General features: G+C 45.0%; 1 protein-coding gene across 1 annotated transcript in view; it reads right to left on the bottom strand.

Annotated features, from left to right (window-relative positions):
* LOC126198918 (myrosinase 1-like) overlaps positions 1-16895 on the bottom strand; it is a 51508-nt gene extending 34613 nt beyond the window's left edge. The window contains exons 1-2 of the mRNA XM_049935546.1: positions 16760-16895; positions 11022-11155 (exon numbers count right to left, since the gene is read on the bottom strand). Coding sequence (XP_049791503.1) covers positions 11022-11155; positions 16760-16895 — 270 coding nt within the window. The remainder of the gene's footprint in view (positions 1-11021; positions 11156-16759) is intronic.
* Positions 16896-23978: the final 7083 nt, after the last annotated feature.

Below are 23978 nucleotides of genomic sequence, written 5' to 3'. Positions count from 1 at the left end.
ATACACGCTTCCAATGTGCGTTCACCGCAATGTCGCCAAACACGGATGCGACCATCATGATACTGTAAACAGAACCCGGATTCATCCGAAAAAATGACGTTTTGCCATTCGTGCACCCAGGTTCGTCGATGAGTACACCATTGCAGGCGCACCTATCTGTGATACAGCATCAAGGGTAACCGCAGCCATAGTCACCGAGCCGATAGTCCATGCTGCTGCAAACGTCGTCGAACTGTTCGTGCAGATGGTTGTTGTCTTGAAAACGTCCCCATCTGTTGACTCAGGGATCGAGACGTGGCTGCACGATCCATTACAGCCATGCGGATAAAATGCCTGTCATCTCGACTGATAGTGATACGGGGCTGTTGGGATCCAGCACGGCGTTCCGTATTAGCCTCCTGAACCCACTGATTCCCTATTCTGCTAGCAGTCATTGGATCTCGACCAACGCTAGCAGCAATGTCGCGATACGATAAACCGCAATCGCGATAGGTTACAATCCGACCTTTATCAAAGTTGGAAACGTGGTGGTACGCATTTCTCCTCCTTGCACGAGCCATCACAACAACGTTTCACCGGGCAACGCCGGTCAACTGCTGTTTGTGTATGAGAAATAGGTTGGAAACTTTCCTCATATCAGCAGGTTGTAGGTGTCGCCACCGGCGCCAACCTTGTGTGAATGCTCTGAATAGCTGATCGTTTGCATATCACAGCATCTTCTTCCTGTCGGTTAAATTTCGCGTCTGTAGCACGTCATCTTCGTGGTGTAGCAATTTGAATGGCGAGTAATGTATTTTAAGTAATGTCTCTTATAGAGTGCAGAACTTATTCATTGTCATCTTCAAATGAATGTGCTATTTATGTATCACATTTACATGCAGACGTCACCCTGAGTAGAAACATGCGGCAGGTGATGATGGCGGAGCTACAGTAAATGCTGCAGAACTGCAAGCTTTGTTTTTGTGTCCACGCCCCTGTGTGCTATATCAGAGTAACCATGCATTTTATGTGGATTGCATGCAGATCGCGCCATTAAAGTTAACAGTTTGCAGTTAATGATTTGTAAATCTTCCAGTCTGTGAGACAGATTAATGGAACGCAGATTTTGAATGATTATACAGTACGAGCTCATAAACAGAAAGAGGTCCAATTTTCTGAAAGAAATGTTACGATAAGCGTGAATATTGGGATAAGCAATGCAGGGGATCAGAATCGTAACATTTTGTGAGGCATAAAAGTTAAATGACGCCACCTAAAGAATAAATGTCGGAGTAAATATGGGTAATAGAACATAACATTGAAAAAACTACACCTTGCACGCCACCTTACGGTGAGTGGCGGAGGGTACTTTATGCACTACAGTCAGTTCCCCCTTTCCTGTTCCAGTCGCGATTGGTTCGCGGGAAGAACTATTACTGGCATGCCTCCGTGTAGTTTGGAGTCTTTATAATTTTACCTTCACCATGACTTCGAGTGACGTACGTAGGAGGAACCAATATCTTGGCTGACTCTTCCAGGAACGTGCACTGTCGGAACGTTAATAGTAAACCATACTGTGATGCAGAAAACCTCTGCTGCACCATCCGCCTATAGAACAAGCTAAGAATCTCAGTGACTCTTCCGCGCTTACTAAATCAACCTGTAACGAAACGCGCCGTTCTTCTTCGGATGTTCTCAGTTTCCTCTATCGACCCTATCTGGTACACATCGCACACGGATGAGAAACATTCGTGTGTTGGTGGAACAAGGGTTTTCTAAGCGTTGTGACTTCCCTGTATACAACAGCATCGTCCGCGAAAAGCCTCACGGAACATCCGACATTGTACACTAATTCATTTATATACATTGTGAAAAGAAATGGTCCTATAACAGTCCGCTGCTGTACGTCCGAAGTTACTCTTACGTCTGATTATTCCTCTTCGTTGAGAATGACCTACAGTGTTCTGTTTGCTGGAAACTCTTCAGTCACATGGCTGGTCTGACATTCCGCACGCTCGTATTTTGTTCATTATGCCGCGCTGCCGAGATGTACCGATATTTCCTGTTGTTTACTGTTATCTCGGGCGCCTGGTTCAACAGAGGGGGTGGTTTTTACGCGACCGTTGTTTCCGGTACTCATGTTGATTCCTGCGGGGCAGACTTTTGGTCACTAGAAATTACATAAAACGCGAGCATAAAACACGTTTCAAAACTCTGCAACAGACCGACGTCAGAGATATAGGCCTGTGGTTTTGTGCGTCTACTCGACGACCCTTATTCGAAACTGGAATGGACTGCTCTTCTTCCGATTACTAGGAACGCTTAGCTTCTCAAGCGACCTACAGACGCTAGAAGAGGAGCGACTTATTTTGCGTACCCTTATGTCGTACGGTTGTCTCACTAGCTCCAGTGTCCTTGTCTCTGTTGAGCGCTGTCGGTTACCTTTCTATCCCCTGGTCACTATTCCCGATATCTGTCATTTTCAAGTTCATGCGACTGTTTAAAGGAGGAACCACAACAGGATCTTCCCCAGTGAAACAGTTTTGGTAAAGGGTACTTCGCATCTTTTTAACAAAACCGTCTCACTGAGCAATACGGCATGAACCTAGGTACCGGTATATACTGTTTTCTGTATCTCACGTGCTTTTTTTTTTGGTTCAGAAAAGATATCAATATCTGTGTGGCCTTTCTAATATAACCACCATGGCAAAGGACGCCTTAAAACACTTAAATTCAAAATTGATACGTTATTACTGAAAGATTCTTTCGTGCTCTGACACTAAGCGCGCCAGCCACCACTGCACAGGCCTTTATGTGCCTGAAACAAGCCGACGATGAGAAAATAGAAGTAATATACAAGGAATTTGAAAAGAGTGCCTCACATTCTCACGGAGTTAATATTGGCCAGATGGTTGGGCCCAAATATTTGAAGATAATTGGGCCATCTTACTTGTGCGTAGAACGGCCCACGCACAGTGGTGTAGGGTGCCTCCTTGTCGACGTTCATTACACATTTCTACTTCTTTGTGTGTGCCTCTGTACTTCTGCTTCTAGCGCTAATACTGTTGTCAGACGTAACACACGCAATAAAGCCGCTTACTGTACTACGGAGCACCACTGCTCTGTCTGCGCCTCGTGTGACAGTGCCTGACGCAAACGTGTAGTGATGTGTCTATAGCTCGACTAGGTCCCCTCCCCTTTCATTTAATCTTAATCCCTTACAGTTATAACGCTGAGGACGATTAAAGTCACCGTCATCTTCTAGATCCACTGACAACTTGCACACCTTACTGGAAAGTCTGTGGCACCCTTGTAACCGAATCCGAAGGCAACCAGGTGCTCGCACAAATCTGTCATTCTTTGAGAACCAAGGCTGCCGGACTGGTAACGATAAGTAGTGAATCCATGGAACACCTCCTCTAGTGCCAACAGACATATGCCTGTCAGTCGATAAAATGTCCCATAGCTCAAAAATGTTTCTTCTGATCATATGTTGATAAGATTTTTTTATTTTTTACCAGAACTATCCGCTGTAAGAATGGCGAACACTTTAATGAACCGAGCGGGGTGGCGCAGTGGTTAGACACTGGACTCGCATTCGGGAGGACGACGGTTCAATCCCGCGTCCGGCCATCCTGATTTAGGTTTTCCGTGATTTCCCTAAATCGCTCCAGGCAAATGCCGGGATGGTTCCTTTCAAAGGGCACGGCCGCCTTCCTTCCCCGTCCTTCTCTAACCCGATGAGACCGATGACCTCGCAGTCTGGTCTCCTTCCCCAAAACAACCAACCAACCAACCACTTTAATAAAACATTCTGTATGAGCAGAGAAATTGTTGAAACTGTGAAGAGGGATGAAAAACTAGTATAGTCCAATGTGGCTGGAAAGCAAACATAGATCGACTAGAATATTGGATATGTAGGAGGGAACTGAAGATATCAAGTTGAGTATGTCTTCGTTATAAAAAGAGAGTTTCTGCACTGCAGAGCACGCGCAGGGGCTGAAGTAGACTCAAAACATAGTGCAGTTTCGATGAGCAGTAGGTTGAATCTCTACAAGATAAAGGAGAGGTGGTATACGACGAAACAGAAAGCTGCAAAATTAGGACAGTATGAAATGGAGTGGAATTTATATGAGGTAACAACCAATGAGCTATGCAACGACATGAAAGTAGTTACAAGAATTAAAATGTAGTAAAGCAAAATAATTAAGGCACGACAGAACATCGTTTGTACACAAAACTCCAAAGAGTTATGTATCACGCAGAAATACCCAATCTTAACAACATAACAAAAACATTACAAGAATCTTATGAATGAGGTAAGAAAATAACACTATAGCTGGACAGGGAACGAAGTTAATGGCAAGTAAAGGTAGAATGTATCAGGATGGATGAAGAAACAGTATAGAAACATTATTGAATAAGATATAACTGCAGTAAAAATTGACGTGACATACTGAAAAATTTCTTGTAACTCCGGAGAAGTAAAACGTAGGAAACATTCATGCAGCTCTCCTTTTCGCTTTGTGGCCGAGCGGTTCTAGGCGCTTCAGTCTGGAACCACGCGACCGCTACGGTCACAGGTTCGAATCCTGCTTTGGGCATGGATGTGTGTGATGTCCTTAGGTTAGTTAGATTTAAGTAGTTCTAAGTTCTAGGGGACTGATGACCTCAGATGTTAAGTACCAGAGTGCTCAAAGCCATTTGAACCATTTCTCCTTTTCGTTCTGAGTGAGCCCGGTCATCAAAAATGGTTCAAATGGCTCTGTGCACTATGGGACTCAACTGCTGTGGTCATAAGTCCCCTAGAACTTAGAACTACTTAAACCTAACTAACCTAAGGACAGCACACAACACCCAGCCATCACGAGGCAGAGAAAATCCCTGACCCCGCCGGGAATCGAACCCGGGAACCCGGGCGTGGGAAGCGAGAACGCTACCGCACGACCACGAGATGCGGGCGAGCCCGGTCATCTCTGGACAGCTACTGCGACCTGGTACATTCTTCTGAACCTGTTTACTGTATTCAGCTTTCGTCTCCTCTGTAATTTGTACTTCCCACACTTCTTTCCATTATCAACTTGGTGATTCTCTGACCCCGCAGAACGTGTCTCATCAGCCTGTCCGCTCTTATAGTCAAGTTGTGCCACAATGTATTCTTCCTCTTTTGGATACACCCATTAGTTATTCGATCTGCCCATCTTATTTCCAACACTCTTCTACAGCACCACATTTCAAAACCTTCCATTTTCTTCTTGTCTGAAAGGCTCATCGTCCACATTTCACTTTCGTACAAACGTACACTCATTTCAGATAACTCCAAAAGAGACTTCTTCCTCCCAGTCTCATGTATGTGACGTCAGGGGATGGTGGTCAGATGTGTAGGTCTCAGGCAAGTGGATACTTGTTATTGTGTTCAAACTTGCACATGTCTTGTGTCTCTTTTTACAGGAGATGTGGGCTTCACATGTATCATGTTGCTGTCAGAGGCCTGCAGCTGTGTACAAGTGGACTGCCAAGAACCATTATGGAACGGACCGTCTATAACGTTAAAGAGCGAGATATGTGGTACGTTTAAGAGATATCTAAGTGGTCAGTTCTCTAGTATCAGCTGTTTTGGACACTGAAGCAATTATGGTAAGATGACTATTTCCTTGTGGGTCTGGATATAACGCAAGATTTTTCTGGGATTTTTAACAAAATGGAGATGTGTAATTACCTTACATCAAACCATGACCTCTGTGTGCAAGACGACTACCAAGGAAACAGCAGTGAGATTGTGAGCAACAATAAGACATTTTGAATAGACAGTTTAATATGGGTGAGTTCCAGTTGTAGAATAAAGATAAATATCGTATTAATACGTCAAATCAATAGCCAAGAACTGAACAATTATATCAGAAACCATCTATTTATTTTATGAAGTGTCCTTTATATGCGTGCATGAGAAACTTTTACATTTTCCTAAGCTAAAGAATATGCTGTTACCAGATTGCAGGCCAGGATTTGTAACTATAGAATGGATGGTGTGCTTGCTTCTGTGGAAGACTGTCTGTTTGTATTAAATGCCAAGAAAGAGTATTTCCATTATGCTCCCCTGCATTCTGTGACTATCGTTTCTGTTTGGTGCAAACATTTGGACAGCTTACAGGATAGTTGCTGTGATTAACAGTGTTCTGCAATTTTCCCGCTGAGGTAAGAAGAATACATAAACGTTGACTGGTGTACAAGTAAATCTTCCAATCAAGACCGAGAAAAATTAACTTTGTTCTGATTGCCTACAGTTCTAATTATTTACCTGTAAACTGTGTGAAAATTGTTAACACACGCTCCAACAACAACAATATAAGCTTTCCTGTTATAGTCAAAGATGTATTATTCTCATTCTAGAACGTTGTTACACAGTATACTGTCAAACATATTTATTGCTGATGTGTCGGCAGCTGGGCCAACACCTTGTAGATAGAGGTGGCTTAATGCACGCTAGACTAACGCAGACGGGCGTGAAGTACTGGAACAGGATACGTAATTAATGCTATGAAGAAAAGTACGTAGCTGGTATCATACTTATCTTTAATGTCTTCTTGTACATCTCTATGGTGAACACAAGTGAGACTCTAATTACAATCACTGTAAGGCTAATGGCGCCTTGCTAGTTCGTAGCCATTAACTTAGCTGAAGGCTATTCTGTCTCTCGGCTAATGAGAGAGAAAGGCTTCGTACGTCTAGTCGCTAGCTCTGTCGTCCGTACAACTGGGCTGAGTTCGAGTCAGTCTCTCGAGACCTGCCTTGTGGTGGCGCTAGGTTTGCGATCACACAGTGGCGACACGCGGGTCCGACATGTACTACAGGACCGCGGCCGATTTAAGCTACCACCTAGCACGTGTGGTGTCTGGCTGTGACACCACAATTGCCAAACTAGGATTGGGTACCATCTTATTCCACAGGTCTCAAGGAAAAGGAGCAATATACTAAACGGACTTAAACAATTTCCTATTGTAGAAATGACGCCTTTCTGTCTAGCTAATATCTTACTTGTATGCAAAAGAAAGCGGAAATGGAAGTCCAAAATACAAACTCGAGTATTCGCTGAAAATAGTTGCTACACGAGAAGAATGTGATCTGCTAGTGGAAAAAAAAATATTGAAGAAGTGCAGACAGGGCTACAGATTTCTTTAAATGTGTGGCAAATTCTGGACATAACTGAGATAGATACAGGATATCAGGTTTTGTTGTAAATACCAATGTCAAATGCCCATATGTTAGAGCACGAATAGAAAGTGACTAGTCCAAGAATATTTATTATATTAGAGGCGGCACAAAAAGTCTAGTTATAAAGCTCCATCCTCATTTGGATCTGCTTAAAAGTATGGTTACAGTATTGCTAATGTGGTGGTCTCGAAATTGCATATCTAGCAAGAGAAAAGTCATTTACATAGCTTAAAACTAATGGAATAACTACATTTAACGGCCATTCTTAGCTTATAAACCGTGGGAAATGAGCTCCATGAATATAAAACTGATGTATAATCTTGAAAATTTCTTGATGTACAAATCTTGTGTCAAATACATTGTAGATAAAAAGAAGGAGAAAGATAGCGCAAACTGTTGAGGCCAAGAGTAGCTACCTATGTTGCAGCTCCGTGGTCGCGAAGGGTATACTGCAAGCGTGTGGTCAACCGCTGCACACTTCACTGATGGCCAACGAATGCAGCGACACCATTGTTTAAGAGTACTAGTAGCGTTTGTCTAATTTTGATGGTTCCTGAACTGTAATATGGCTCTGATGACAGTACGATATTGATCCTGGCGTAGTTAAGTTGCCAGACCGAGAGTGGGTAAGTCACTGGAGAAGTTGTCTTTAGGTTGCTACGGAAAGTTTGTCAAGTAAATTTAAAACTTTCTGTCTACAGTCAGCTCATGCCGTTCTAAAGAGTAATATGCATATATTGTTCCTTTATCATTCGGTAAATGAATTCGATTCATTTGTCAATTTAAGGATACTGCATAATAAAGGATGTTAGATTGATAAGACCCCAAAACGTAGTAAACACAACATTTATCGATAACATGTATAGTATTAGAATGGGGTAAGCACCAATTAGCCCCGGTGCGAAATACGAGTGGGTGTCCTATACAGAACCATTTCAAGCGAGAGTGTTTGTGATCTCGCGGAGTGTGAAGGATCTGTATATACACTCCTGGAAATGGAAAAAAGAACACATTGACACCGGTGTGTCAGACCCACCATACTTGCTCCGGACACTGCGAGAGGGCTGTACAAGCAATGATCACACGCACGGCACAGCGGACACACCAGGAACCGCGGTGTTGGCCGTCGAATGGCGCTAGCTGCGCAGCATTTGTGCACCGCCGCCGTCAGTGTCAGCCAGTTTGCCGTGGCATACGGAGCTCCATCGCAGTCTTTAACACTGGTAGCATGCCGCGACAGCGTGGACGTGAACCGTATGTGCAGTTGACGGACTTTGAGCGAGGGCGTATAGTGGGCATGCGGGAGGCCGGGTGGACGTACCGCCGAATTGCTCAACACGTGGGGCGTGAGGTCTCCACAGTACATCGATGTTGTCGCCAGTGGTCGGCGGAAGGTGCACGTGCCCGTCGACCTGGGACCGGACCGCAGCGACGCACGGATGCACGCCAAGACCGTAGGATCCTACGCAGTGCCGTAGGGGACCGCACCGCCACTTCCCAGCAAATTAGGGACACTGTTGCTCCTGGGGTATCGGCGAGGACCATTCGCAACCGTCTCCATGAAGCTGGGCTACGGTCCCGCTCACCGTTAGGCCGTCTTCCGCTCACGCCCCAACATCGTGCAGCCCGCCTCCAGTGGTGTCGCGACAGGCGTGAATGGAGGGACGAATGGAGACGTGTCGTCTTCAGCGATGAGAGTCGCTTCTGCCTTGGTGCCAATGATGGTCGTATGCGTGTTTGGCGCCGTGCAGGTGAGCGCCACAATCAGGACTGCATACGACCGAGGCACACAGGGCCAACACCCGGCATCATTGTGTGGGGAGCGATCTCCTACACTGGCCGTACACCATTGGTGATCGTCGAGGGGACACTGAATAGTGCACGGTACATCCAAACCGTCATCGAACCCATCGTTCTACCATTCCTAGACCGGCAAGGGAACTTGCTGTTCCAACAGGACAATGCACGTCCGCATGTATCCCGTGCCACCCAACGTGCTCTAGAAGGTGTAAGTCAACTACCCTGGCCAGCAAGATCTCCGGATCTGTCCCCCATTGAGCATGTTTGGGACTGGATGAAGCGTCGTCTCACGCGGTCTGCACGTCCAGCACGAACGCTGGTCCAACTGAGGCGCCAGGTGGAAATGGCATGGCAAGCCGTTCCACAGGACCACATCCAGCATCTCTACGATCGTCTCCATGGGAGAATAGCAGCCTGCATTGCTGCGAAAGGTGGATATACACTGTACTAGTGCCGACATTGTGCATGCTCTGTTGCCTGTGTCTATGTGCCTGTGGTTCTGTCAGTGTGATCATGTGATGTATCTGACCCCAGGAATGCTTCAATAAAGTTTCCCCTTCCTGGGACAATGAATTCACGGTGTTCTTATTTCAATTTCCAGGAGTGTATATTACCTCAAGTGCATGTACATGCTCAAGAGGAAATTTTGTTGATGCAGCGGCGACTACATCCGCATAACCGGGAAATTCATTTTTCAAGCGAGTTAATTTGCTCTTCACCCAACAAGATCAGCAGAATCGAGTATGTAACAAATTCTTCAGCGTCTGAATGGTAGAGATTTTCTTGATTGTTAAATTTTTAGAGATCAAATGGTGGTGGCACTAACTAACTTTTTTGTAGGCAAAGCTAAATTAGGACATCACTACTTGATTTCAGCACATGTAATCGATCTTATGTGACAATAACGTGAAATTGCCAGACAGCCCTTAAAGAATAAAATTCTGTCTTAAAGATTCAGGAGCCAGTTGATATTAGTGAACACGATGATCATACTTTAATGAATGATAAAGCTTTAATTTCAAAAGAAAATAACTTTCTTTTTTATTTCTCGAGGATCAGAGATCAAACAAAGTGAGCAAAGGGAAAGATAAGACACTTCACGTACTTACATACGAAAGATTCAAAATTTGTTTCTTTTGTTATATAGGTTTTAATACACAGACTGTAGGTAAAAGTTATTAACAAGATAGAAAATAATTTAATGGAAGAAAAAATATATAAAATAAATAGAAAATGCAAACAGGAATTCTGAAATCTATCAACGATATCTCTGAAGTTGACCGTTGTCTTGCCGGCCGGAGTAGCCGAGCGGTTCTAGGCGCTACAGTCTGGAACCGCGCGACCGCTACGGTCGCAGGTTCGAATCCTGCCTCGGGCATGGAAGTGTGTGATGTCCTTAGGTTAGTTAGGTTTAAGTAGTTCTGAGTTCTAGGGGACTGATGACCTCAGAAGTTAAGTCCCATAGTGCTCAGAACCATTTAAACCATTTTTGAACCGTTGTCTTGTTCACAGTATCCGCGTTAAACGATTAGGTATCTTTGTTATCTTAATTCGTGAGTAACAAAAGATAGAATAAATGATCAGATTTCGTGAACTTTAAACTTTCAGGAAGAGTTAATATCACAATATCACCTGTTCAAGTATTTATCGTAAATGGTAGATAAGATTAGTTTACCGTCGCAATATCTGCATTTTTGTGATACTTGTTGAGCAGATTGCATTTAAAGTACTACACGCAATCTTTACGCGGTATCAGCAAGTTACTAGGTAAATAAACAAAGGGCATAATTACGCCTAAATGAGATACATCGGTTTAAACTCATTATCTTGTATGTATTCTACCATGGCAGCAGTAATCATTCACCAACTAGGATAGACACGTTGTTGCTAAGTCTAAATTGCTTAAATACTGTATGAGGGAATTACGTTCTGGTATGTGGGGAGAAGGCAACAAATTGTGCCACGGCTTACCGCGACACTGACAATGTAGATTCACTGAATACCACATTTATGTAACAGCGAGTACTCACGTTGAGCGCCTTCAGCATCTGCACGTCCTCCTGGTACTTGTGGTACGAGTCGGAGGCCACGTCGCCGTTGTCGCCGTTCGTGCCGTACTCCGGGTGTTCGTGGAGCATGCGGTCCCAGATGCTCTCACCCTTGCCTGCGTACAAACGAATTATAATTCCACGAACTGTAGTAGACTTGTGAGCGAAAGAACAATTGCTATAATATATGTCATTTCTAAGGTATCGTTAAGTGGAAAGCAGTTTTACAAAGAGAGTTTCTAATGGAGGCTCTTGGTAATGATGCTACTGTTCTCTTGCACTCCGCTGTAGGAACCTGAGTCCATACTGCAATGATCTGCGAGCAGACAACCATTGATATCCCACGCCTCTCGCACGATTCATTAGTACAGGAATTCATCATCAGACGGCCACCAAGATACCTCAAAGTATGAACCCGTCACCAAAGACCTTCACAGGCCAACGGACGCCCCACGAACGATGCTTAGGCAACATTAGGATATTAGCACGTGACTGAAATGTCGCCTCACTCAGAGGAAACTGTTTTGGCGTCGCCGTTTCGCTACATCGCCTGTCACCTGACTGTGAGAAAGTAGATGGACACAGAGCAGAAGAAAATGAGGAACAGTTGCTTGAGAGCAGAGGGATTCCAGAAGTTTTCTGCAGAAGACAGCAGTAAGAAAGAGAGCAAGAACTGAGTGATAAGACAAGGAGGAAACAAATTTCTGAAAGGAGAATTATCGGCTAGTACCCAGTCGAATGTAAATCGAATATTGCAGCCAGTGTGTGTCTCAGAGGGGGAACGAGGTGGCAAACGAGCTCGCAGTCGAGGAAGACGGTCTATTAGTCTTCTTATATACAGCATATTATATTTTAGCACAACTAACAGTAATTTGCAACTGTCCACGGCGCTTAATTTCCCACCTCCGATGTCAGCCGCCACTCTCATGCTTTAGTGATCAGGAATAAAACACTGGATTTTAAGCAGAACACAACTCTACTTCTAGAGGTGCGTAACGATGCTGAACACATGAGCACAGTCTTCGTGTAAGCCTTTAACGCTATCATTTTCAGTTGACAGTTGCTGTTGGCTGCAGAATTCAAAGCCTGTGCGGGCTTTCGTAGTATCTCCCACTGTTAGGAATTGCATTTCCAGTACAGAAATCATACAAAATCACCCTGTTACAGTTACAATACTGCAGTGCGCAATCACATACACTGGTAGGCCAAAACATGACCACAGTCCAGCGATGCTGGTTACCTCCTGGTGGCGTTGTGAGCATGTGGCGCGATAACAAAATTCTGTAAGCGGAGCAGACACGGACGGGAGGGAACACTAGCGAAGTTGTGGGAATGAAAATGGGGAAATCCATTTAGATAAGCGAGTTTGACAGAGATCAGGTTCCACCACCTGCGGCATAGTCGCATAATTGAACAGTGATCCAATACTGTCAAATGTTTTTTTTTTTATTCCAGACTTTGATCAAATATCATTTCTTTTGACGATGACCGGTTTCAGTCAGTAATGACCATCCTCAGACATGGTGTAGAAAAGATCTGAGGATGGTCATTACTGACTGAAACTGGCCATCGTCAAAAGAATTGATATTGTGGTCAGAGACTGGAATAAAAAACATTAGATAGATCAGATTATTGTGACACAGAGCCTGTGAACGAGCATCTCGAAAACGGCGAAGCTGGTCTAATGTTGACGTGCTTTAGTCGTGGAAAGAGGTAGAAGGACAGTGAACAACACTAGGCGCTAAGTGGTTGGACGACCCTCCACAGAACGCGGAGTTAGGGGACTTGTGTTCTTTCTAAAGTACGATAGATGGTGATCTGAGGTAGCTCTGCAGAATGAGCGCAATGCTGGTGCACGTACAAGTGTTTTGGAGCATATCGTTCATCGTACATCGTTGAACATGGAGTTCCGCAGCGGACCACCCCTACGTATTCACATGTCAACACGACATCGTCAATTACGATTACAGTGAGCACGGGACGATCAGAATTCGACCGTCGATCAGTGGAAACGTATCGGTTCTTTGGGTGAATCACATTTTTGCTACACTAGGTCGAAGATCGTCTCCACAAACGCCATCATCGAGGTGAACTACGGCTCGAAAAGTGCAGCGCACCACGGACGCAGGTTGGTAGCAGCAGTATTATGCTAAGGGAGACATTCTCCTGCACTTGCATGGAGCCTGTGGCAGTAATCGAAGGAACGCTGACAGCTGCAAGGCGCCCTCATCCCTTCATGCTTGATCTTTCCCCTAAGGCAGTGTCATCATTTAGCAGTATAATTGTCCGTATCTCGGAGCCAGAACCATGCTACAATGGTTTGGGGAGCATTATAGTGAAGTCACGTTGATGTCCCGGCGACCAAATTCCTCTGGTGTAAACCCAACTGGTCGCTATCGTACCCCGTCACGCATAAGCAAATTAGCGTCCCCGTTATTTACGCCAATTACATGACTTTTACTTAGACATATAATGCCACATACCTGCACAAACCTACCGTCGGATCCGTGATACGCATAATCAGTCATGTAGTTCGGTCCAAAGACGGACAAACAAGCAATTAAGAAGGTGGTCATAAAGTATTTGCTCATCAGTGTACGTACACCACATAAATCTTCCTCAGACTGGAACATTAAAAGTGAAAAAAAAATCATGTTCTCTCATTATGTTATATATACGTGACTTGTCCAGCGTGGGCCTTTCTGTCATCTTCCATACCTTACGTACAGTCCACTACATCAATGTGCGAAAGCGTAAACGGCGTGAGACATATTGGCAGCTGTCTGAAGTGATAAACTCATATGCGTGTCAGTATGTTGGTGGAGCGTGGCAGGAAGTTCACGCACTCTCCGCTGCAGAGTGAAAATTTCATTCCGGAAACATCCTTCAGACTATGGCTAAGCCATGTCTCCGCAAAATCCGTTCTTCCATCAGTGAAGGTCTTGCAAGTTTCACAGGAAATCTGAGAAGTTTGGAAAGTAGGAGACGAAGTACTGGCGGAAGTAAAGCTCTGAGGAGAGTCGTGAGTCGTACTTGGGTAGCTCATCGGCGGCGGGCACTGTTTGCTGACTAAACGCCGACATCCAGCGGTTGGCTGGAAGCGAGTGTGGAGTAACATACACGCGCCTTTCCTTCCCACCACGGTGGGGGGCTGTGGTATGTGATAACGACTGGAAACTTCCCCACACTACGCATCTTCCGAGGACCCTCTCTGCCCCGACGCTCAGCTGTCGACACTTGACATGCACCGCTTCGTTCGTGACACGGCTGCGGACTGTAGGCTCCTCAGACGTCGCATGCTGCCATTGTTGCTCCGACGCACGACTCAGTCCGTGCAGTCCACAGAACTGATCCATCCTGACGTCACATACTACCCCGCTGCCCTACATGACGCCACGGTGTGCGTTAAAGGTATGGCGCTGTCAAACATTTCTAGTGAGGCCGTTGCAAAATTACACTACTGGCCATTAAAACTGCTACACCAAGAAGAAATGCAGATGATAAACGGATATTCATTGGACAAATATATTATACTAGAACTGACAAGTGATTACATTTTCACGCCATTTGGGTACATAGGTCCTGAGAAATCAGTACCAGAACAACCACTTCTGGCCGTAATAACGGCCTTGATACGCCTGGGCATGGAATCAAACAGAGCTTGGATGGCGTGTACAGGTACAGCTGCCCATGCAGCTTCAACACGGTACCACAGTTCATCAAGAGTAGTGACTGGCGTATTGTGACGAGCCAGTTGCTCGGCCACCATTGACCAGACACTTTCAATTGGTGAGAGATCTGGAGAATGTGCTGGCCACGGCAGCAGTCGAACATTTTCTGTATCCAGAATGGCCCGTACAGGACCTGCAACATGCGGTCGTGCATTATCCTGCTGAAATGTAGGTTTTCGCAGGGATCGAATGAAGCGTAAAGCCACGGGTCGTAACACATCTGAAATGTAACGTCCACTGTTCGAACTGCCGTCAAAGCGCACGAGAGGTGATCGAGACGTGTAACCAGTGGCACCCCATATCATCACGCCGGGTGATACGCCAGTATGGCGATGACGAATACGCGCTTCCAATGTGCGTTCACTGCGATGTCGCCAAACACGGATGCGACCATCATGATGCAGTAAAAAGAACCTGGATTCATCCGAAAAAATGAAGTTTTGCCGTTCGTGCACCCAGGTTCGTCGTTGAGTACACCATCGCAGGCGCTCCTGTCTGTGATGCAGCGTCAAGGGTAACCGCAGCCATGGTCTTCGAGCTGATAGTCCGTGCTGCTGCAAACGTCGTCGAACTGTTCATGCAGATGGTCGTTGTCTTGCAAACGTCCCCATCTGTTGACTCAGGAATCGAGACGTGGCTGCACGATCCGTTACAGCCATGCGGATAAGATGCCTGTCATCTCGACTGATAGTGATACGTGGCCGTTTGGATCCAGCACGGCGTTCCGTATTACCCTTCTGAACCCACCGATTCCATATTCTGTTAACAGGTATTGGATCTCGACCAACGCGAGCAGCAATGTCGCGATACGATAAACCGCAATCGCAATCCGCCCTTTATCAAAGTCGGAAACGTGATGGTACGCATTTCTCCTCCTTACACGAGGCATCACAACAACGTTTCACCAGGCAACGCCGGTCAACTGCTGTTTGTGTATGAGAAATCGGTTGGAAACTTACCACATGTCAGTACGTTGTAGGTGTCGCCACTGGCGCCAACCTTGTGTGAATGCTCTGAAAAGCTAATCATTTGCATATCACAGCATCTTCTTCCTGTCACTTAAATTTCGCGTCTGTAGCACGTCATCTTCGTGGTGTAGCAATTTTAATGGTTGTATTAGATTTTTGGTACTATTTAAAGAGCAACTACATGGTTTTATGGCGCAAAGCGTCGAATGGTTCGCTCTTTGCTAATTACTTGGGTCCGTTGTTTATGCACCCTTCAGAGCATTGGGATGCACAGGGTGTTCATATCGTTCAAATGGCTCTGAGCACTATGGGACTTAACATCTGAGGTTATCAGTCCCCTAGAACTTAGGACTACTTAAACCTAAGGACATCACGCACATCCGTGCCCGAGGCAGGATTCGAACCTGCGACCGTAGCAGTCGCACGGTTCCGGACTGAAGCGCCTAGAACCGCTCGGCCACCGCGACCGGCTACAGCGTGTGAGATTGAAGATATAGCATAGGATGGGCTGATGAGAGAGACCAACGGTAATTGTAGGGTGTTTCACTCTCGATGAACGAGAAGACGATCTGGACAGCCATGGAAGAAGATTTTAAAATAGTTAATATAATAAAATAAAATAAATCGTGGTACCATTTCTTTCATTCCTCTTTCTTTTACAAAACTATCGGAGGCGTATTTCTTTTTCGTTTGTAGACGGAGCCTGATGGGGTGGCATACATCTCCCCTACTTAGTTTTTAGGGTGAAAGCGGCAGTGGCATTAGGTATTGTTTTTGTTTGTGCGTCAGATAGATTTTATGGGTAGTAAGGGCGTTAGGGGCCAACACTTGAAGTGGGTCTACGGAAAAAAAAATCGGCAGACAAAAAGAAAAAATATTCGATAGAGCACCTGCCCGCAGAATTCAAAGGTCCCGACTTCGAGTTTCGGTCCAGCACACAGTTTTAATCTGCCAGCATCTTTCATATTTAAAACACATGACGATTAAGAAGACTCTTACACAGATGTTAGTTTATACTCACCATCCTCATTCCACGCTCCTTCGATCTGGAAGGCAGCAGTGGCGGCCCCGAAAAGGAAACCATCCGGGAACCGGTTGACTGCCGTCTGGGCCCCGGCGACAGCGACCAGGCCTGCCAACAGGGTCAGCTTCAGCATCTCGTAAAGTCAGTAATGTCAGGCAGACAACCCAGCTGGCATATATATACATACAGGTTGTAAACTACTTCGTAACATTACTCAGCACTGAACAGATTAAGTGATTCACTGATTATAACTCGACCAGACCGAATCACTTGTGTAATAGCCATTTCCGGTAGGCATAAAAAAGTAGCATCTTTAGTTTGAGTTATCATTTACGGAGATGGGAAAGTACGTTGACGTATCAACAGTACTGATTGCTCAAAACTTCGACAACAGATATTCGTATCAGATATACTCGCCACTGGCAAAGATTTTATCAGTAATATGAATGTCACGATGCAGCTTAAAGTTCATCCAGCGCATTCAGCTGCATTATTTTTCCTAGATATTTAAATTTTGTAGCCTTTCTTCATTAGCCGGCCGCGGTGGCCGTGCGATTCTAGGCACTTCAGTCCGGAACCGCGTGACTACAACGGTCGCAGGTTCGAATCCTGTGTCGGGCATGGATGTGTGTGATGTCCTTAGGTTAGTTAGGTTTAAGTAGTTATAGGTTCTAGGGTACTGATAACCTCAGATGTTGAGTCCCATAGTGCTCAGAGCCATTTGAACCATTTTTGAACCTTTCTTCATTCTTCTGTACTAGTTTCCGTGTGTTTAGATGCCATCTTCCCATCTGCCATATACCGTTTTTTTTCAAAATATATATATGTGTCTGCTTTTAAAGCTCTCTCTTGTACGATATTTATCTGCATTGCTCACCATCTCTAAGTTCAGCTAAGATGGCAAAATCTTTTACAAAACCCAAACAATCAGTTCTCAGATTACATCCTTTCGTCCAGATTGCGGTATTTTTAATTCCTTCTTCTGTTCTTTTCCTCCATTCCATGATTACCTTTCCTAACATACAACTGAACAGCCTTTCGCATAATCCGTCTCTCTTTGTCTTAAACAGATTTTGCCCTCTAAAGACCTGAAGACTGCACCTAAAAATTTAATTTTTAATTTTTTTCTTAGCATGTCTGTGCAAATCCATTTCGAGGTGAAGCAGTATACTGTCCACAACTGAAACTGGTGTGCGAGGCATCCACCCTGCAAGAACGGTGATAGGTGGCGTAGAAAGACTCCTCAATGATCTTGGGTGTCTCCATATCAACTAGATGACTGAGGCAGCCAAGGAGGAACTAGAGATCAGCGCAGAGAAGGTGCAGATATCATGGAAGTAACGTAGTCCTGTCCCGTCAATTGATCAATGCAACGATGGTGGAGGCGGGAATACCCAGCGCATTTTTCTAATGGGATAGGCTGTGACCTCGCCGTTAGAAGGTATACAACTCCTCGGAGTTTTATTTATCGACTGCTATGAATTACGAAGGAAGTTGTCAGACGGTATCGCACCAGATTTGTGGCTCCCTATCCGACAAGGATGATAAACTACACGGCTCGAGATGTTTCACTATCCCTTTCACTCGTTAAGCACATATCACCATTATTGTGTTCCTAATGGATATTGTCCACAGAATCGAGCGTATACAAACCATATATTCTACTAACTCGTCTGGTAGAAATGCTAATATTCCATCTGCCACTTCTTTCTCACCCTGCGAAATTCCTTTCCGTTCTGAAGAAATGTCAAGTTCGGCAACTGTTGTTGTTGATGTAATGCAATTTTTGTTTGCTTATCGTTGCCATTGCTCTGCTTTGTGTTAACACTGTAGCACTGTTGTGAGTTACTCGTTGTCTACACAATTCAACTACTCTCCATCGGCTCATGCCACTGTTGTCATTGTATATTTCCAGTCCCACCCCTGTTGCTATTAGCAGCCAATATTTTGCTTGCATGGAAGACATTATGTGGCATACGCATCACAGGCCTTTTGCGACCTGGCAGTCTAGAGGTTCCTTGTAAGAGGAAAACGAGGGTAATGAAGCAGATTCATCAGATGTTCTGACGACAGAGGCGAGGACAGAATTAGCGGTAGAAGAAGAGGATCAGGTACTGAAGGATGTTGTGAAGATGATGATGACAAATGGGAAGATGTTTGGGCTAGCGACTCCGAAGATGATGAGATAGAGTACGTATGGTTTATTATTTAAGAAAAGGCCGCTAGCACATTTTACACACTTCTTCATTCAAAAGGATGAATAAACCGATGCTAGATATACCTTAAGGTGATGTTTATTCGAGCTGAGTGTGAACGAAGAATGTATGATAAAACCCCAGGAAAACATATGTGCCACAGATACAGCGAATCCAGATGTTCTGGTGGTTGAGACGGCGAGGAAAGCAAAAAGAGCACTGAACAGTGATGATGAGGACGACCGGCGGGGAATGCTATTCGAGTTATGAGGCCTCAATGGGCGGTAAATACTGGAAATACGGGAACATATGCTATAAATTAGTTTGTGGCAGTAATATCAACGTGGATGTCTGCGCCAATTAAACGTGTATTTATAGTTAATCAGAAAGGCGTGAGAAGACAGCTTAAGCTTGGTGAAGGTGGAAAGGTTCTGTTAAAGATGAAGGAAATATCACGAAAAAGTAAGACCACGAGTCACATATTTTTCTGTGTCTACTTTGGACTGTTCCGAGTTAGGAGAATTATTCACGACAATGTTGTAGTGATCGAACCCATCAGGAGCTGCAAACTGAAGGGATGGCAACACATTTCCCACTTCAAATGGTTATGAGATCTTACAGTAAGTCTCACATCCATGGGCAGAGGTACACCTGAAGAGAAGGAAGAGTAATCTGACTCGTGTTTGAACAGGAGAGGAATTTTGGTACATCACACTTAGCGAAACGTACACTCAAACAAATTAAAATATGTTGAGATATTTAAATGCTGATAAAACTGAGAGCACCCAATTTGCCACATTAGTCCTTTTATTGTAGTCGCTCAGACACTGGTAAATTAACGTGTGGATGACCTCCAGTGAGAGTTGGATCATAGTAGCAGAATGGAAGATGACAAGGATAAAAGCATCGAACGAGGTACTGGATGAATGTTCCCAATCAGGATTGTCTGCCTAGTGGAATTTTCTTTAGGAGCCAGCAATGGGATCCACTGTGCCATGTTTGCCGATAGCATGGACACAGCGAGCCTTGATTTGCAGGTCATGATGGAGTGCTGTGCCTGTAGTGGGATACACTGGACCATTAAGGGGGAGAGTTAGAGCACCGACGCGCCACTTCACTAACAGATACATGAGTCAGATGAAGTGAAGGTGCAGAATTTTTCGAGTCCTTATTATAATGTTCACAGAAAGTACAGCTATCATCTGGAGGAAATCCATATTTGTGATTATAAATGTGATGGGAAAGACATCTACGGTCCACAGAAGAAACGAATAAGAAAAGAATAATGTAATTTTAAGAGATAGGAAGGTAAAGTTGCGAGTTCACAGATACAAAGATAGATTTATGATAGATATAGTTATTGAGTTTGAGGATCGCTATGGAGTATTTTCCATTCTTTCCCTTTATCGACCATTTGTTGCTCATGTATGTGTTGTGTGTTTCAGAGAAACTACACATCATTTACAGAAACCATCATACGTTCAATGATCCAGGAACAAAACGGATGAATGTAACGACAAACCGGAGGTTCTGTCATTAAAGAAGAGTGTGTACACACACATGCTGCATGCAGAGTAGTTAGTCTTGGATTGTGGCAATAAGTACCTTAAATTTTGCGTCACTTATGTAATAGAAGAGGTTCCCGTGTTTGCATGTGTTAAATATCAATAGCATGACTACCAGTTTGTACACATATACATCCATGTAAATCAATCACTTCCAGTATTAGACTCTATGAAGTTAGACATCAGTACGCACCACTCTGCTCATGGGTGCCACACAAACTGAGATTGTTCATTTTTAAATGATAGTGGAACTAACTTTTGTACAGTAAGTTAAATGATGGAAACACCTCTCAGTTTTAATTCATAATGGATAACCATTTTTCCTGATCAGTAACCCACGTTGAGCGGCATGAGTACTTTGTAACGACCATTTCTTGTACTTCTAACATGCAACTACGTAACTCTGTTTGAGGACAAATTGAGGTGGGCTTTGGAGCGCGAATGAAATGACAGCGTAGCTGACCACATTGCCAGCAGCAGGAAAGCAGCGATCGTGGCCCACATATGGGTGCGAGCATGAGAAGGGACTGGGCCAAGTTCTACTTGGAGGCCCACGATGAGTCCCCTGTCTAGGACAGCCACACTCGACACTGTGCGCCACACCGCATGTTTATGGTTGGTGGCACAGAACCAGGATTTGGCTGCGTACAATAGGGATTTGTACCTGCTGATGATGATGAGCAGTCATCCACATGGCACAGACTGATGTCTGATGGCAAAGTCAAGAGGCAATGCTTGGGATGTCAACTCTTACCACAGTTGTAAAACCAGACAGCCCTTGCGTCGATTGGAATAACTTGCGTGTGGACTGCACCCATCTATAATAGACTTTTTCATTGTGCTGTCCATACAAGATATATCATAATAATAAATATCAAGTGCAACGCTCACCTCGAACTTTTACCTTGGTGTACACATAGTGCAATTTGTGAGTGATGCAAATGCGATTGCATCCATTCAGTACACATAACCAGTTTTACTCCATCTGCTTGTGAGGATGAACATTGCTAGGCAACTCACTGAAGCCAACCAGAAGGACACATCACGTTGTCTTACTAATGCAACTAGATCACTGATCATCCATCAGGTCCTGCGGTCACGAAGAACAGAAAGGCAGACATTGGGAGAAGTGTAGATAAGAATAAGCCAGTCCTTTATTTCAAGCAGGCTATGGGCACGAACGGTAATACACACATCAAAAAAAGTTGTGCGTAACCTCGGCTCCGAGAGTTCCGAAACCTGTATAGAAAATTGGAATAGAGATCAACATAAACATCATTTCCGCCCTTTTTATTGCTCATGAAAACCATTCATTACATGCTGTACCTCCACACAGCGAGATCTTCAGAGGTGGTGGTCCAGATTACTGCACACACCGGAACCTCTAATACCAAGAAGCACGACCTCTTGCATTGATGCATGCCTGTATTCGTCGTGGCATACTATCCACAGGTTCATCAAGGCACTGTTGGTCCAGATTGTCCTCCTCAACAGCGATTCGGTGTAGATCCCTCAGAGTGGTTGGTGGGTCATGTCGTCCATAAACAGCCCTTTTCAGTGCATCCCAGGCATGTTCGATAGGGTTCATGTCTGGATAACGTGCTGGCCACTCTAGTCGAGCTATGACGTTACCCTGAAGGAAGTCATTCACAGGATGTGCACGATGGGGGCGCGAATTTGTCGGCCATGAAGACGAATGCCTCGCCAATATGCTGCCGATATTGTTTCACTATCGGTCGGAGGACGGCATTCACGTGTCGTACAGCGGTTACGGCGCCTTCCATTACCACCAGCAGTGTACGTCGGCCCGACATAATGCCACCCCAAAACAGCATGGAACCTCTTCCTTGCTGCACTCGCTGGACAGTGTGTCTAAGGCGTTCAGCCTGACCTGGTTGCCTCCAAACACGTCTCCGACGATTGTCTGGTTGAAGGCATATGCAACACTCATCGGTGAAGAGAACTTGATGCCGATCCGGCGCGGTCCCTTCTGCATCCTGTTGGGCCCATCTGTACCGCGCTGCGTGGTGTCGTGGCTGCAAAAATGGGCCTCGCCATGGACGTCGGGAGTGAAGTTGCGCATCATGCAGCCTATTGTGCACAGTTTGAGTCGTAACACGGCGTCCTGTGTCTGTACGGAAAGCATTATTCAACATGGTGGCCATTATCCGTAGGTAACGGTCATCCACTGCAGTAGTAGCCCTTGGGCGGCCTGAGCGAGGCATGTCGTAGACAGTTCCTGTCTCTATGTATCTGCTCCATGTCCGAACAACATAGGTTTCGTTCTCTCTGAGACGCCTGGACACTTCCCTTCCTGGCACAAAGTAACAATGCGGACGCGATGGAACCGCCGTATTGACCTTCTTGGCATGGTTAAATTACAGACAACAGGAGGCGTGTATGTCCAGCATGGTAGAATGACTGGAACTGATCGGCTATCGGACCCCCTACGTCTGGTGCATGGTTGTTTACATCTTTCGGCGGGTTTAGTGAACTCTGAACAAAGGGATTGTGTCTGTGATACAATATCCACAGTCAGCGTCTATCTTCAGGAGTTCTGGGAACCGGAGTGATGCAAAACTTTTTTTGATATATGTATTATCTATCCCTTTGACCAAAATACAAATGAGGGCAAATCAACCAAACGATATCTTAATACAAGCTGCAAATTGGCGACGCGGTTTTACAAAATGTACTGTAAAAGCTCTCCAAACATTAACCCATATGTAATCGTGTGACTTTTCTGATTGCAAACTTTCAGTCAAGACCACCCGTGTGTTGAAAAGTGTGTGTTTGCTCGCAAGGCATATTTAATTTGTGTATGTATGAATTTGTGTGTGTGTGTGTGTGTGTGTGTGTGTGTGTGTGTGTGTAAGTGAGTGAGTAAATGTATTAGCAGCAGCTGTCCTATAGGCGCATTCTGAGACATGCGAAAACACGTTCATGTGAACTGCCTACTTCATGAAAGAATCTAGAGGAGCACCATCAGCGGCGTTGCAAGTTACACAGTTCTGTTACCTTGTAACATTTAAGTGTTTGTTGCATGTGAAAATAACTGTACTCTACGTTGAGCACGTCAGTGTTACATTTTGTGCAGTTAAGATGGCACACCAGTCAAGTTGGTTTTATTCCGGATTCCAGTACATCATACTATTCTCCGGTCTCCTTTTAATGCGACGGCCTTACGCCACCTTGCTGGAATGGCTTGTATGCCTGCATAGTACCACTCTACTGGTCGATGTCGGAGCCAACAACTTGCTGCATCAGTAACCCCCCCCCCCCCCCCCATCATCCACGTGCGGCTTCCCGCAGAGTGCATCCTTCATTGGGCCAAGCTGATGGAAGTCAGAAGGTACGAGATCCGGGCTGTACGGTGAACGACAAAGAACAGTCAAAAGAAGATTTATGACCTCCTCTCGCATGCGTAGACTCCTGTAGGGCCTTACGTTGTCATGG

The sequence above is a fragment of the Schistocerca nitens genome, chromosome 8 (assembly GCF_023898315.1).
Source record: "Schistocerca nitens isolate TAMUIC-IGC-003100 chromosome 8, iqSchNite1.1, whole genome shotgun sequence".
NCBI lineage: Eukaryota > Metazoa > Arthropoda > Insecta > Orthoptera > Acrididae > Schistocerca > Schistocerca nitens.
The sequence above is the reverse complement of the archived record's forward strand: the minus strand, read 5'-3'. Positions and strand labels throughout refer to the sequence as shown.